Here is a 14,964-nt window from a genome sequence, read left to right on the forward strand (position 1 = left end):
TGATCCTTCCTAACCCTTTGCCTTTCTAAGCCCATCCAAATCCAACCATTTACTTTGCCACTGTGAAAGTGACCACCCCCTGCCCGCAGGCCCCTGCTACGTCGCGCCACGGGGCATCATGTCCAAATGGTAAAGCAACAAACAAACAAAGAAAAAAGAAAAAAAAAAGAGCCATGGGCGATCAAGCAGCATTGACCTGTACCCCCGAGCGGCTAAACTCTGCGGCAGCGCGAGTAGCAGAGGTCGAGGTAAAGAAGTGTGAAAGCTATACTCTCAACCCACCGCAGTTGTTGAGTTCAACCCCTTCTTGTGTATTTCGCAACCGCCGCCTGTAGCCGCGCTCTCCAGCTCCACTGAAAAACAAGGGGGTATGCAATGGCCCAACCAAACAACGCAGACATGGGAAGAAAAAAACAACACTATTCTTGGCGGCAAAAGTTTGTAACCGTGGAAACTGGGCAACTCGTTTCCTGATTTCCTCGTTCTCCCACCATCCAGCCCTGGGTGAGACACCTAGGAAGGAATGCATGGGGGCTGGTATCTCCGAGTTGGCCCCCATTGCGCTTGTTGGCCAATAATACCATCGCTAATTCAAGCTTAGATGCTTCTCAGAATAAGCTCATTGGTTCTTTTTTTTCAGCCTTGCCCACGACCAAAGGCTGTCGAGGATATCTTTTTTTTTCTCCCTCTCCCTCGTAGAGACAAACGCTGGCAAATCACAAACACAATGGAACAGTGCCAGCCAAAGCGAAGCCACATTGTGACAAGGGCCTGCTAAGTTTCCTTAATATTTAGACAAGGCTCGTCCGGTTCTCTGTGTAGTTGCGTGAGGAAGAGGGGGTTTTGGGGGCGGGGGGGGGACTGGGGCTGGTATCCATATCGCAAACTAGGGGGTGGGGGTGAGAGGCGTGAGGATGTGAAAATCCAAGCAGGAGTTCTGCTCGAGTGGGCTTCAATGTGGGATCTGCTAAAGTGGGGGCACGCCCCAATCCCCTCCAGCAGACTTTAAAAACCCAAGCTCCCTGAACTTTCCTCTTCGCACTACTGTGTCCTCTCTCTCTTTTTCTCCTCTATCTCAATCTCACCCGCCTCCCCATCTTTTAAAATGCCCAGCTGGCTGCCTCACAAAGACTTTGTCTCCGAGTTCCAAGTGACACCCGCCTCCGCCCGACACACACACAGGGACACACAGGCACACACACACACAAACACGCATGCACACACACACAACCCCCTCCAAGCTTTGTTCTACCTATTTTCCCACTCACCACAGTGGGAGTTTTGAAGCAAAAATTACAATAAGGAATAGTGATGAAGAGGAGAGAGAAAAATAAGGATTGATGAAACAAAATCAGTTCTCTATCAGTCAGATGTACAGATGGATGGATAGATACACGGACAGACAGAGATAGATGCTAGATAGATAGATCGATTTATCATATATTTTACTCTTCTGCAAACATTTTTACTTTCAAGAGGCAGAAGCTGTTGAGATTGTATTGTCTTAGTTGAATGTATAGACTCGCCTACTGTTGGAATTATATAGTTTAGGTTCAATAATGTTTAACTGTCAGGTCAATCTCTGGCAAGTCATGGCAGCTAACCTAACCCTAATTTCATTGGATCTTGCTAAATATTTGAGCAAATGTCGTCCAATATGTCGATATCAAATTTCTCATCCTTAAAAGTTTCAATATGAGAAGCACAAAATGAAAATTTCTCAAGAGATGCTCTTGAACTATATCATTACAGAGCGAGTAACAGGTTTTGAAGTAATCACACGGCCAATTACAGACAATGCGGCCCTTCCGGGTTTAACTTTTCTTCTTTCAACTGATCCCTTATCTCCCCCCCACCCCAACAACACACACACAGACACGCACCATGACCACCACCACCACCACCACCTCCTCCTCAACCCCACCCAGTTAGTGTGAAATTGTGCAGTGGATTGTTGTGCTGGAGAGAGGGAGGCCCTGTATAGGGATGTGGGCCGGAACTAATAGGATTGGTTTTGATTCATTACATTCTCTTTTATCATCTGGTTGGAATTCCACTCCACGTCTCCCTGGACTTCACACTTTAACAAACGGTAGGTAGGTGGTGCTGCTGTTGGTGGTGGATAGGGTGGGCGGTGGCAGTGGGCGCGAGTGTTTATAATTAGACCTCCAGACTGCTACGGCTCATTATGCTCTGTGAGATTGGTTGCATATTTATCAAGGACGGAATCGCCGGCGTAACCAGGGCGAGCGGCGGTTACGAGCCGGGAAGAGAGGAATCATGCTGTCGATAAACAAAACCTGGGTGAAGACATTTAGTTATATCGTTTGTATGTTAAAGGGTCACTACAACCTAGACACATGTTAAGACTTTGCTGCCATCTAAAGGTGACAAATCCCATCTAAAGGCGTAGTAAAACATACTAGCTTTTCTATTGGCTGTGATGTCATATATTTGCCCCAGAATAGCAAAATCCCACTACACTGATATAAACTTTACCACCACAGGAGGTCTTCAAACCATAGTTTACTTCTTTGCTTTAATTCCTTGGTTAAAACTGCATAATTGGGCTTACCCATAAAACGAGAACGCCAAAAATAGATCAAGATCAGGACATTTTTTAAAGCCTGCCTTGGATGAATTCTAGGATTGAAGCCAAGTAACAAACAAGTTTTATGTGTTAAGGGAGGGGTGGAGGCTATCCTGTGAGTAATTTTTTGGCAGGTTGGTTAAAGCTGTATTGATCTATGTTCATTAGCAACCACCTGCCAAGCCCTATCTATGAGCCATAATGTGACAATCATTATAAAGGGGGTTAAAAGATAAAAGATAATACATTGTGATAACTTTTGTTTGCTTTATTTTTGACATAGATAAAACGGAGTCCCCTGTTGGGCCCATTTGGTCACAGACACTTATGGGCAGCACAATTTCCATCTGTCACTGTAGCTGCCAGACTGGACCGAATGTTAGGCGCAGTCAGTATACAGCGATCCCTCTGTAGGTTCCTCACCATTCACACCTATCATCGGCGTAAGGGGGAAAAACTGCCGGGTAGAAAATTGTTAACTCTGTTAGCATCCTATAATGGGCTTCCCAGTTTGGCCTTTGTGAGTTCCTGTTTCCCTTCTCTGGAAAGAGTTGATATTTGTGTGAAGCAGGAATTCCACAAACTCCAAAAACTCTTCAATTTAAAAAAAATGCAGTATATCAATCAATACAAAATATGTATAAACACATACTATCACAAAATCCTCCACTCTCAGTGTTTGGAGTGTACACTCGACCTAACCTACCAAACCACACAAGTCAGGCATGGGGAAAAAATTGTTTCATCCGAGTCTGTTTTTGTTTATGCTTCTGCATCCTGCAATCCACTCCCAGGTGAAAGGGTCTTGAAGGATCTTGCAGGACCCAACCAGGGTCCACTCCCTCTTCCTCTTTGGCCCTCCCTCTAGTGTGGAGAGGGCGGAGCCAGCTCTAGCGGGTCCGGAGGGGCTTGGCGTAAACAGGCTCCAGGAGGTGATAGGGCAACAGCATGAAGAGGGCTGCCAGGAAGGACACGCTGGCCACAGAGAGCAGCACGTAGCGGCCGATAAACAGCTGATCCACGATCTGTGGGGGACAAAATATTTCAAACTCTATTGGATGGGACTTCAGACAAGGGGAGATTATTGCCTGTATGATGGATGACGGAGACGGATCCGTCATACAGGCAATAATCCGTCAGATATACAATACGTTTATGGTTGTTGACAGATCTTTTTCATTCATTGAACAACTGCAGGAACTCATTGTACCAATGATCTGCATCTGATAGTATTGGACAACTCAGGGGACACCAGAGACATAGAGCTATCTTTAAGTCTAACTAATGAATTTAACTATCAGGATACTTGTTACCCCATTCCCTGCTGTGTGGCATGACCATTGGATTCACATAGGATGGATTCCATTACACTCACACATTTGAAGTCTTGTGGAAGCCATACAATAACTGTGGATACAAATAAGGTGTTTTTTTAGGTATGAATAATTGTTTTCAATTTGCCACAACAATGTGTTTGTTTTTGCCACTGAAGGCAGCTACAAAAGTATTATGAAGAGTGAATTGCACCACATATTGAAATGGAATATCCATTCATCCATTTTAGCATCTGCAATCTAACCACTAGATGGCGCAACCTCTCTTTGGTACAGCTAGGAGATAGTCCTGCTTTCATCAGTATCTGAGTTGAGCATGGATGCATTAAAAGAGGGGACACCGGTATTAACAAAGCACAAGCCAGGGACGGGAGATTCATCTCCTTGTTGATTCCTCCAATAAATTCACTCAATATAGGACAGGTCACCCAATTACTGTGACATGTCACCCCTGCCATAAATATATGAATACGACATGACATATAGGGTTTATTTTCAGGTCGGTTGGTCATGAATCCACAGATATGCTGGCGCTCTGCGTTATGCAAAAAATATTATTGATGTTAAATTGTGTCACAAAATGCAAGACTGCATTTCTGCCAGAAGACATACAGTGTATGCGAGTGTATGCTTGCCTGCGTGCGCGTGTGTGGCCTGAGAATCGTTATTTGGAATATACAGGCTCTTATGGATACATTTAACACATCTCACTTTAATTTGCCAATTAGGCCGGTGATGGGAACCCAGAGCAACGCCATGTATTATTAATGTGGCATTGAGCAAGAGTGTGTGTGTGTGTGTGTGTGTGTGTGTGTGTGTGTGTGTGTGTGTGTGTGTGGTGTAATGCCTATCCATCCACCTCCCTTCCCCCCACTCAGGGACAGGCCTAATTGGCACTATGATACTTTACCGTTGTTTGAAAGCAAGAGGTTAGACCAGACGTATCTCACACAAAGTTACCTACACACCAAAGGCATACAGAGATAAATATATAAAGAAAGATGTATGCGCAGGTACACAGCACACGTGCCTTCGACAAGGTACACACACGCGACAAACGTTGGGAGGCTGCTGTGCATGCAACAAAGCCGGCAGTCATTAAATCAGAAAGCTCATGTATGGTTGCCATGCCAACTGCGCCAACACTCTAATGCTCAATGGCTGTCGGCGTCTTCGTAATTAATCCAGATTGGAGCTGTATGATATCAAATCTGTGTGTACCCGCTGGCAGGTGGCCATGTTCATGTTCTACCATGTTTTGAACACAACATGTCTGACACTGCACAAATAAAGAGGTTATTGAGGTAACACACCCACGGCCAGGATTGCATAGGAAATAGTGTTAGTTTACAACAGTACCAAGCCTTTCTGGTTTGGCTTTGGTCTACCAGGGGAAGATGTTCCATTAAAAGCGGTTTAATTTGTCCATTCCAACTTTACATCCTTTTTTTGTCAACAAAAAAGTCAAATTTTATTAATAAAAAATCCAATTAGCCATCCCATCACAAAGAGCAATAAGCTAAAATCAAGAAAGCGATTCAACCTTGGTTATGCAGGTTTTTACAGGCACTGTAAACAGTAGGTTGACCAGAGCAGGTCTCTCCCAGGCTGTGTTCTATGGACTAGCATCTTGGCCCTGGCAAATCTGTCTGGCTTATTGACAACAGCCAGCAGCCAACAATGGGATGTTTGTTCTGGGGCTGTTGGAATTAGATAAAGCGGAGCTGCGCTGTACGACAAGTGTTGTTGAACCACACACACACACACACACACACACACACACACACACACACACACACACACACACACACACACACACACACACACACACACACACACACACACACAGTGAGAATCCTGTCCCCCTAAATTGTCTTAGTAAAACACCAAGACCAAACAGTTGTGTTGCAGAAGTTCATTAAAAGACAGATCGGGTTGGAAATGATGGATTGGCAGAAAAATAAGAATAATTATAAATATATATTTTAGATTTCTCCACCACAATGTCCTTATTAAAACAATATTTCCATGCTGAATAGCAAAAGTAAAACTAGCTATTCTTTTGCTTTAACTCCATCTCTATTCTGAATGTGATATTTATGCAGCATGAGGTAATGATTTTTTTCCCCCTTTAGAATCTTGTTGTCTCAGGGCTGCTGACCACTTGTACATGCATGACGAGACGGTAAGCCAAGACAGATCCACAACACACACACACACACACACACACACACACACACACACACACACAAAGATATTCAACAGTACCGGTTCTGCATAATTGGTTGCCTGACTTGCATGCACATTTGTATAAATAACTACATATGTGCATAGCATTGCATATATTGCCACATACATGATAAAAGTATGTACATTTTAAGTGGCAACACAATCTAGTGTAGACCAATGCGGAGCATACTGTGATATGAATAAAAATGTTCCCATCCGAAACATCCAAATCCCCAAGCAGGGCTCACTTAAACAAATCTTCTCTGGCATGGAGCAACAGTATAGGCCTATTTTAGAAGATCAGTGTGATATATATAATAACAGGGTGAATTTACATTGGCAGATGCACTTGGCTACTGTGATGAAATGATTGAACAGACTCTCCCATTGGCTGAGCCAGCGCTTGACCCTGTTCATGAAGCAGGCTGCACATGCATGGGTTGGAGTTGTGGCATCCAGGTGTGGTTTTGCATTTCCCCCAAATTGTTGATATAATATATTTTTGTTAGGGAAATTGTAATTGTGTGAACTGCATGATTTGATCTAAAAGAGAGAGACGCACATTTTGAGCCTACATATCCTAAAATACAAAAAACAAGAGTAATGCTGTGAAACATTGTAACAGAAGAGTATAAAACACCTTTTGATAACCAGTCTCTGCCTGTATTTGTACCCCCTGGTCATCTGACCCATTGTGTAGCAGAGAGCAAATCTTGCCTTGACCTTTATTATCAAATATCATAATACCTCCGCCTCTTGGAATGGAGGGATGGTTTCCGATGTCCGGGGGAAGAACACCAATACCAGTGTGATGATGAGAGCCACGAGAAACACCGGAACCACTCCTAGTCTATCAAAATATAAACCACAAAAAGATAAAATGAAATTATGACAGCACTATTGTACATTAATGTAGCATTGTGACGTTGGACAGTTTAGATCCTCACTTCGACAACATAATCGTCTTGGCGGTAAGTTATGTATTTGAGTCTATTCATTTTAACGTAGATACCTGATCGGCCCAGAGCCCCTCAAAAGGATGATCCCGAATATTAAAGCCAAGATCCAGATGAGGACTATAAGGAAAACACCAGTGCCAACTCCTCCTAGCACTGTATTTGCCATTGCTATGCAGGTTGGTTCGAGATTTTGCTGTTATTTGGTCACTTGTTTCGATGAATCCGGCAATGTATAGCCCTATTTTGACCCAATAGCTATTGGTTAGATATGCATAGCTGCATATCTGCAAATGCATAAAAACTTTTCGGTTCAGTCATTTTCTACTAATTTCAACCCGTTGCAGTTCACGTTAAGTAGGATGCTTCTGATAATGGTTTCTTCCTGGTAACGAAACGCTGAGTCCCAGTAACAATAACACTGAACGTAACAGGACAACGGGGATGTCTGCTAGCCACTCAGACAGGTCCTTACTGCAACTAGTCGCAAAGCCTGCCGGGAAGTGAAGTCCAACGGCGGTTAACAGCAAATAGGGCGAATCAAAGTTCGAGTTTGACGAGTAATCAATGACAGGATATCATGGACACTTCATGAGGAATGACAGTTAATATTGAAATACACTATGAAGATAATTTAGTAGCGGCGTATAGTTAGCCATTTGTTAAGCCTATCGCTGATTAAGTGTAGACAAATATTCAGCGTGCTTATTTATGCAAGGTTTGTAACTCAATAATTTAGGGACTCAGTCTTGTCAAACACATAATCCAACGTGTATGACGTTATAGTATGCCTTTGTCTTTTTAATTTTTTCGGTTAATTGAATTGGCCTACACATACACATGGTATTGTTTTGTGAACCACATCCGTGTCGTTTTGGTTTTGAAGTACTTTGGGTGAGTATTTCAAGATATGCGATTATCAATATGCACCCACAAGATGCTGGCCAGATCCGTGCAAAAACCACGCGTGCGTCTGCGCGTGCCAGCTACCGTCCCGCGTGCGTGCGTGTAGGCGTGTATCAGTGTGTGTAAATGCACACGCGCACGTGCACTCATAGTACTTGCGGCGGTCGTGGTTGAGTGCGTGGCTTTTACTGGAGTGGGGGAAAACACGGAAGCCTACATGTTGTGTTTTTTTTTTTCTTTCTCCGAGAAAACGTGGAGAGAAGAGGAGGAGAGGGGTTGGTGGTGGGAGGGGTCTTGCATGCCAGACGTCATCGCCTGTGCCGAGGAGTATAGGCTGTACTGTCAGCCTGGTGTCAGTCTGATGAAGATTGGCATTCAGGTAAGCTGTCATTCATTTTCAATGTCAGAGCATGGACTGGGGGGGAGAGGGGGGGGGGGGGGGGGGAAAGCACTCCGGCAGCGTCTTTCTTCCCCTCATTATAAAAGGCAGGACATTATTCATACAGCCAGACAGCCAGGGCCAATGTGAGGGGCGAGAGAGTGAGAGAGAGAGAGGGAGAGAGAGAGAGAGGGAGCGAGTGAGAGCGAGAGAGACAGAAAGAGTAAGTGAGAGAGACAGAGTAGTAAGAGTGAGAGAGAAAGGAAGAGAGGACGAGAGAGAGAGGGAGGGAGGGAGTACGGGAGGGGGTACAGAGAAAGAGAGGGAACGTAGCGGAGATGCTTTTTTGTGGCGGACTAAAATACCGTTGGATTTGGCTTTTGGAATTAATTGTGTTGACAATTTGTGTCGATGCGTGTAGCTCGTTTGAGATATAGGCGAGGCAAAATAATACTAGTCGTGCCTCTTTCGGAGAAGCAAAAAAAAAAAAAAATGTTTTTTGGTCGCGGAAATGGTTGCATGCGAGAAATCTAGACTAGGCTACCTGAATAACTATCCGGATGATTTTATAGGATCCATTTTAATTGAAAGCATTATCTATTGCATGAAATAATGTTTGTTGTGTTTAATGTCATGTGTGCACTCAGTAGGCTACAGTGTGTTGACCATTCGATACTATATTGACCAAGACCATTGATTTGTTTTATTTTGGTAGAAGGCTTTTGTTTTGGATCTTTTAAGTTGTGTTGTTTGCTGCCGCTCAAATGTTTCCAAAGCGACGTTGTCATTTCTTATGTGTTGAAAATATTTCGCACATCAGAGTGAGCATCATGTGGAAAGATGTTTAGCTACGATGTGTGTGTGTGTGTGTGTGTGTGTGTGTGTGTGTGTGTGTGTGTGTGTGTGTGTGTGTGTGTGTGTGTGTGTGTTTTCTGTGTGTGCGCGTTCGTGCGTGTGTTACATTTTGTGGACAACTTTTATTTGAAATTTGGAAAAAAATAGAAGATAGATTAACGATTTTTAGTATCCTTGCACATATTAAAAAATAATACTTCTAATGTAGAACTCATTCACAATTTAATAGTAAGTCATTCTAGCATACTGATTCAAACTAAATGTCGTCCTTAATCATCCTTGAAAAAATTGAAGTCAGGCCTTATATAATTTTATCTCAGTATATATGATGTATGTAGCATTAAATATAATATAATAAACAACCTTGCAACTGAACACATTCATCTAATGTAATAGAGCCACTCTAAGATGGTTCTTTATCAGGGTTAGGAAATCTAGTAGGCCTACCTAACCCTAGCCTGGATCAGTCAGCTAGCTCTAATGTTTACCTTTAGCAGAGAGCCCAGTGTCCTTTTTTAAGCACCACTTATTGTTTTTTAGTTCGGATCACTGACTTACTCCAACTATGCAAAGGAATGAGCTATTTCGCCATAAGATGTTTTGCTTACATAAAAATGACATTAGTCTGACTCAATTGAGCTATGCATCAAGAGGCATGTCTCAAACACCATAGTTTGGCCAATAATCATTTCCTTTCTTGACAAAATAAGATCCAAGGTTTCCTGTCTAGCATGTAAGCTAAGGGAGGAAGTAAGTTGAAATAGATATAGATAAATTAGTTCAATTACTGGAATCACAGCTAACATCAGCTATCCATCAGTCTGTTCCTATTATCGTCCATCCATTTTTTCTATGACTGGCATATAATTTAGCATTCAATATAATAATAGCTTGAGTGCGACCCGAGAATGTGGTCTAAGCATTGGCTCAATTAAACATGTCTGAGCTGTTTATTTATTATTCATCTGCCTCACTGAGAATTCACAAAGGCAATTTAAACAATATTAGTCTCTCACAGCTAAGGCACTAGGGAGGTGTGGAATGCTGAGCATAAATCTCAGAAGGAACCTGCCTTTTCCAAAGAATGTCCATTTAGGATCCTCTCATACTCTACTTAGACTACCATACCTGTGTGTGTGTGTGTGTGTGTGTGTGTGTGTGTGTGTGTGTGTGTGTGTGTGTGTTATCCTAAAGTACGGGCACCTAGGTCCTTTTAATTGTGTTTTTTGTAAGATATCTATGACAAAGGAAGATGCACACCCAAACACATGCTTATTCCCCAAGACCGGGTTTAAAGACATCCTCACCGCTGCCTTCACCAATCACCCGTAGTGATGTTTGTTCTTTGTTGCGTCGCGCCCCCCACACGGCCCTGAATATTGCCAGATAGGGATGATGCCAATTTAGACGATGCCACTAAACCCCGCTGAGATCTTAATTGATGATTTGTGTCATTGGACAAGAAGCCTGGGGGCGTATTTGAGACTGCAAAATACCCAGACACATTATTTGCATATACTCCCAGCCTTTGCATTATGAGTAAATTACATTATGTGGTGTGATGCTGTGCGTTCCTGCAGCTTCTCTGTGTGGAGGATAATTACTAAAGAAGCGATTCAGTCACACTAAATGAAGGAAGTGAGTGGTGCGAGGAAAGCATATGTTACAAACCAATTTAGGCGTTTATGTAGGGCAATAATGCAATTGGGGGAAATTAAACCGCTTACAAATGTCTTGTCATTTCCCCCTCGCCTTTGCCTGCAACACTCTACCCTTCACGGTCCCTCAATGTAGCGCATGCATAAAATCAGACTCATTTTCTTCGGGGGGTTCTTGTATACTTGAACTTGTAGGTGGCCGCCTGCCTCCTCTGTCTTCTGGCATGCAAATGGTGGAACCTGTAATTGTTTTTCGAGCTGCCTTTCTTGGCTATAAACTGCCCTAGAAAACGAAGATAAGAAAGTGTTGGGAATTATTCATTAGGCATTAGTCTATTGGGTATCCGCTGGCAGAGTGCATCAAGGTCCTGTTCTGAAGCCCCTCAAGCAATGAGGGGGGGGGGGGGGGTTGGGGGGTCTTTCTTTATTCCCCCCCATCTCTGATGCTCATTCTTACACCGACCCTTTAGACAAATGTGTTGCTCTGGCCCCGTCCAGTCCCTACATAGGCCGTGGCCACTAATCTAGCTTGATCCCTATTGCTCTCTGGAGGAGGCCAGGAAGCCTGTTTATGCCGTCAGATGGCTGAGCTTACAGCTGGCCCCTTGCATACTTACCCTATTCTCATTCCACCGCTACTGCTGCGTTGGCACGGCCTCGGCAGCAAGTCGTCACCAGGGGACGGGGAATCAGAGATGGAGATGGATGGGGCGGCTGGTGTTGTGCTCCTCCGGCGGAGGCATCCGGCAGATATAGCGATTCACCGTCCGTCCGTTCCCCCCTTCTCGTGAGATGCGAAAAAAAACAACATAATGACAAGGATGCCACGATGGAAATATATTTGGAGGAACGGGTGTTGTCGTTAGAGATGACTGATCCAATCTGTTTTCATACATGTAATTAAAATTTTGTTTGGCCTAGAAGGTTTGGCTCATGCCTTTAATATATACATTCTGTATCCACATGCCTTTTGGCCTGATTACTATTGGTGTTTTGCCAGTGTGTTTTAAATTCAAATATATATTATCTTCAAATGTGCTTAAAGGTATAACTACGTATAGAGTAGGCATATATGGCATATTGCATATAGAAATATTTGGACACATTTCACACGCAACAAATGCTGCAAATCCCACGATAGTCTTTTGCTTGTGTTAAGAGGCTCTTGAGATTCCCCAGTCCCTAATCAATACCTCCTTCTTTTGAAAAAGGGTCATACAGGATGGTTGCATTGATTCATCTGGCTTCAAATTTGAATCAATGATGCCCTGTCGGTCTCGAGCAAACTTTGAGAAAGCACTATTCTTGAGGAACACTCTCCGGAGCGATCCATAAGGAAGACACAGCACCATGAAATAAGCGGTATAAAAGCTTTAGTCATTAGCTAATGATTTTAACAACAGTACTCTGATTGCGTTCCCCTTTATATCCACAAAGAGGAAATGAGAAAACAGCAGGCGCACATTCCACAATACTAGGCTGCATTGAAGGGCAAGCCTCATAGATTTCCACAAAAGGCACGCAAAGATGGTACCACTTTTCCACTTGGATAGATTGGTTCATGCATAGCACTTTACTCCACCATACTTTGTTAATGTTTGAATCACGTTTTGTGATATTTTTATCTCTCAGACTTGATGAAGAAACAATGAAGTATTTTCATACTGGGATGCTTATTATTGAGGGAACAGCATTGTGCCAAAGGTGTAGACATTTCTTGAAGAAAGCAGATAATCCATATAAATAAATAGCCTACTGCTTCACACAGAAAAAAGTATGAAGCATGCACTAAATCCTGAATGTATTAATGTTTGAGTCCCGGGAACAGCTGAGCATTGTGAAGTTCAAAATATTGGATTTAAATTCATCAGCAGATTAAAGCAACACCAAAAAAATCCCCAAGCATACTGTAGCTTCCTATTCGTGTGGCTCCTGCAAAATGAATAAATGTATAGTGAAAATTGATTAGTGTGTGGAAATCTTTTAGAGGATGAATCTGTAACATAAGAGAAATAGCCATTCAACATATTTGCATAATGTACATCTCTCTTCATAGCTTAAAATCTAGGTTTGCCGCATAGAATTGCTCTTGACATATGAACATTGCATCCACAAATATTATTTCCAAACAATTAATCCACAGTTCATGTGTAAATAGACTTCATGGCACCAATGCAATCAGTTTTACCTTTTGTGGTTGTCTTTGGTCATTTGTTCCAGTGTTTGGTGTTTAGTTTGTTCAACACACTTCTTGTTCATCTGTATGCTATAGAGAAGGCAAATTGTCTGTAACTTAAAAAAGGATTAGGTGAGTTAAACTTGCCAAGCCATGTTGTAACCTCAAAAAGGATAATAAAGTGCAACATTTTTCAAAATCCCCTTGAAATGTAAGTGAGCTGTTCTTTTCTGACTCATATCCTTCGCCTCAGTATGCTAAATTTTGGCTATTTAAATACACTTTCTTTCTTAAATTTTTGAGTGCAGCTGAAGTCTTTTGGCTGTTAAATGTCCCTTTCATTGAGCCCTGCCAAACTCAGAGACGGCAAAGTAAAATGAAACACCTGATTACAGAGTTTGAAGCAGCTGCAAATTGGATGCCCTTTTTATATTTTACACTCACATGAATATAGTTCCAGGTATAACACTTGTGTATGCTTCATTTGTATATCATTGCATCATATTTCTATGGCTTGCAAATACAATGTGGATAAAAATAGCATTCAGACGGTCAGAAGTATATTGAACTGCTACTAGTGTGTGTGTGTGTGTGTGTGTGTGTGTGTGTGTGTGTGTGTGTGTGTGTGTGTGTTCACTAGACCCCTGAAGACAAAAACATTTAAATCAACAGTACCAGGCTACTACCAAACCCCTTGGTACTTAAAATATGTGATATTTGAGTTTATGTTTGTTTACTTAATCTTCTTTATTATTTGGATTTGACATAACTATGATCTGCCTTTCAGCACATTGGTCTCTGTTAAAATCAAGAACAGATGAATGGAACAAAAATGTGTGTATGTAAATATAGAATGAATCACATTCATATATACTTGACTATTTATAAATGTAATTGAACAAATATACATTTTACTATGATTTACTGTAATTTGTCTGTATTTAATCATTTATCATTTCATAATATATTAATAATCATTAATTTATTTGTATTTATTCAAATGAGAAGTTTAGCTTCTAAAACTAAATTGGGTAGGCAATGTGTGAGATGATAACAAAACTTCTAATGCCTAAACCTTGAATAATCCTGAATATTAAAGACCTGCATCTGTGCTGCAGTTGTATATAGATGATAAACTTATTGGTTAATATATACAGCCACATGGCCAAAATAACCCACAAATAATAATGTCAGGCAAATCAATTAATAAATGCAAAAACAGATTTCTTTAATTTTCAAAAATTATTTAATTGATTTAGTCCCGAGTTTGACCCACCATAGTGATCCTTCTGTTATCTTTAACATATATACTATCTACTCTATAAACATTTATACACATTATTCCACTTTTTAAAAGATTCCCATCTTGACTGCGTTTGTGGTGCAGAGACATCTTCTCCTGGGGATCTGCGGCGATTGGTTGATTGCTGATCAGCAAGCTGCGTGGCACAGCGTTGCGTTTCACCGCAGAGTGCCGAGCCTTTCTGCAAGCCATCATGTGCAGGCCTACATCTCTGGGTCTGCTACTGCTTTCCACGGCCTCCTGGTCTCTGTGGAGGTGTGAAGTTGACCTCTTTCGCTGCCTAGTCACTCTACTGGGTCACACTAGTCTGAGGCCACTTCCACTGGAAGTATTGCTCCAGAGTGACATAACTCTGAGGGATGTTGTGTGTTTTTTTCTAACAAGACAAGCTTCAATGTTGGTCTGGTTTGATAGAATAACAAAAAGAACACTTATTTCTGAATCCCTGCAGCTTAATGAAATAGCAGGCTGATGAGAACGTAGTTCAACTCCAATACTCCCCCTGTCACCATACATTTTTCATGCCATACAAGTCTTTGATGAATGCTGCTCTGTGTCAAGGGTGTAAACAGCAATTT

The 14,964-nt window shown here is 42.1% G+C and overlaps 2 protein-coding genes across 2 annotated transcripts in view; one reads left to right on the plus strand and one right to left on the minus strand.

Annotated features, from left to right (window-relative positions):
- Positions 1-3,008: 3,008 nt before the first annotated feature.
- Positions 3,009-7,423, minus strand: tmem218 (transmembrane protein 218). The gene is made up of 3 exons (XM_079738950.1): positions 7,166-7,423; positions 6,901-7,003; positions 3,009-3,615 (listed from the first exon to the last, which is right to left on the minus strand). Exons 1-3 carry the CDS (start codon positions 7,276-7,278, stop codon positions 3,481-3,483), a joined length of 351 nt encoding a protein of 116 aa, XP_079595076.1. The 5' UTR covers positions 7,279-7,423; the 3' UTR covers positions 3,009-3,480.
- A 526-nt stretch (positions 7,424-7,949) lies between these two features.
- pknox2 (pbx/knotted 1 homeobox 2) overlaps positions 7,950-14,964 on the plus strand; it is a gene marked incomplete at both ends in the record, with an annotated part of 63,356 nt that continues 56,341 nt past the window's right edge. Inside the window, 4 exon segments of the mRNA XM_079737841.1 lie at positions 7,950-8,114; positions 8,117-8,164; positions 8,168-8,242; positions 8,245-8,394. Of these exon segments, the coding sequence (XP_079593967.1) occupies positions 7,950-8,114; positions 8,117-8,164; positions 8,168-8,242; positions 8,245-8,394 (438 nt within the window).

Source organism: Pollachius pollachius (assembly GCF_949987615.1).
Source record: "Pollachius pollachius genome assembly, chromosome: 6".
NCBI classification, from domain to species: Eukaryota; Metazoa; Chordata; class Actinopteri; order Gadiformes; family Gadidae; genus Pollachius; species Pollachius pollachius.

Coding starts and splice junctions, on each gene's coding strand:
- tmem218 (XM_079738950.1), bottom strand. CDS start 7,278: ATGGCAAATACAGTGCTAGGAGGAGTTGGCACTGGTGTTTTCCTTATA. Junction 7,004..7,165: donor AGGGGCTCTGGGCCGATCAG/GTATCTACGTTA, acceptor ATATTTTGATAG/ACTAGGAGTGGTTCCGGTGT. Junction 3,616..6,900: donor CTCCATTCCAAGAGGCGGAG/GTATTATGATAT, acceptor TGTCCCCCACAG/ATCGTGGATCAGCTGTTTAT.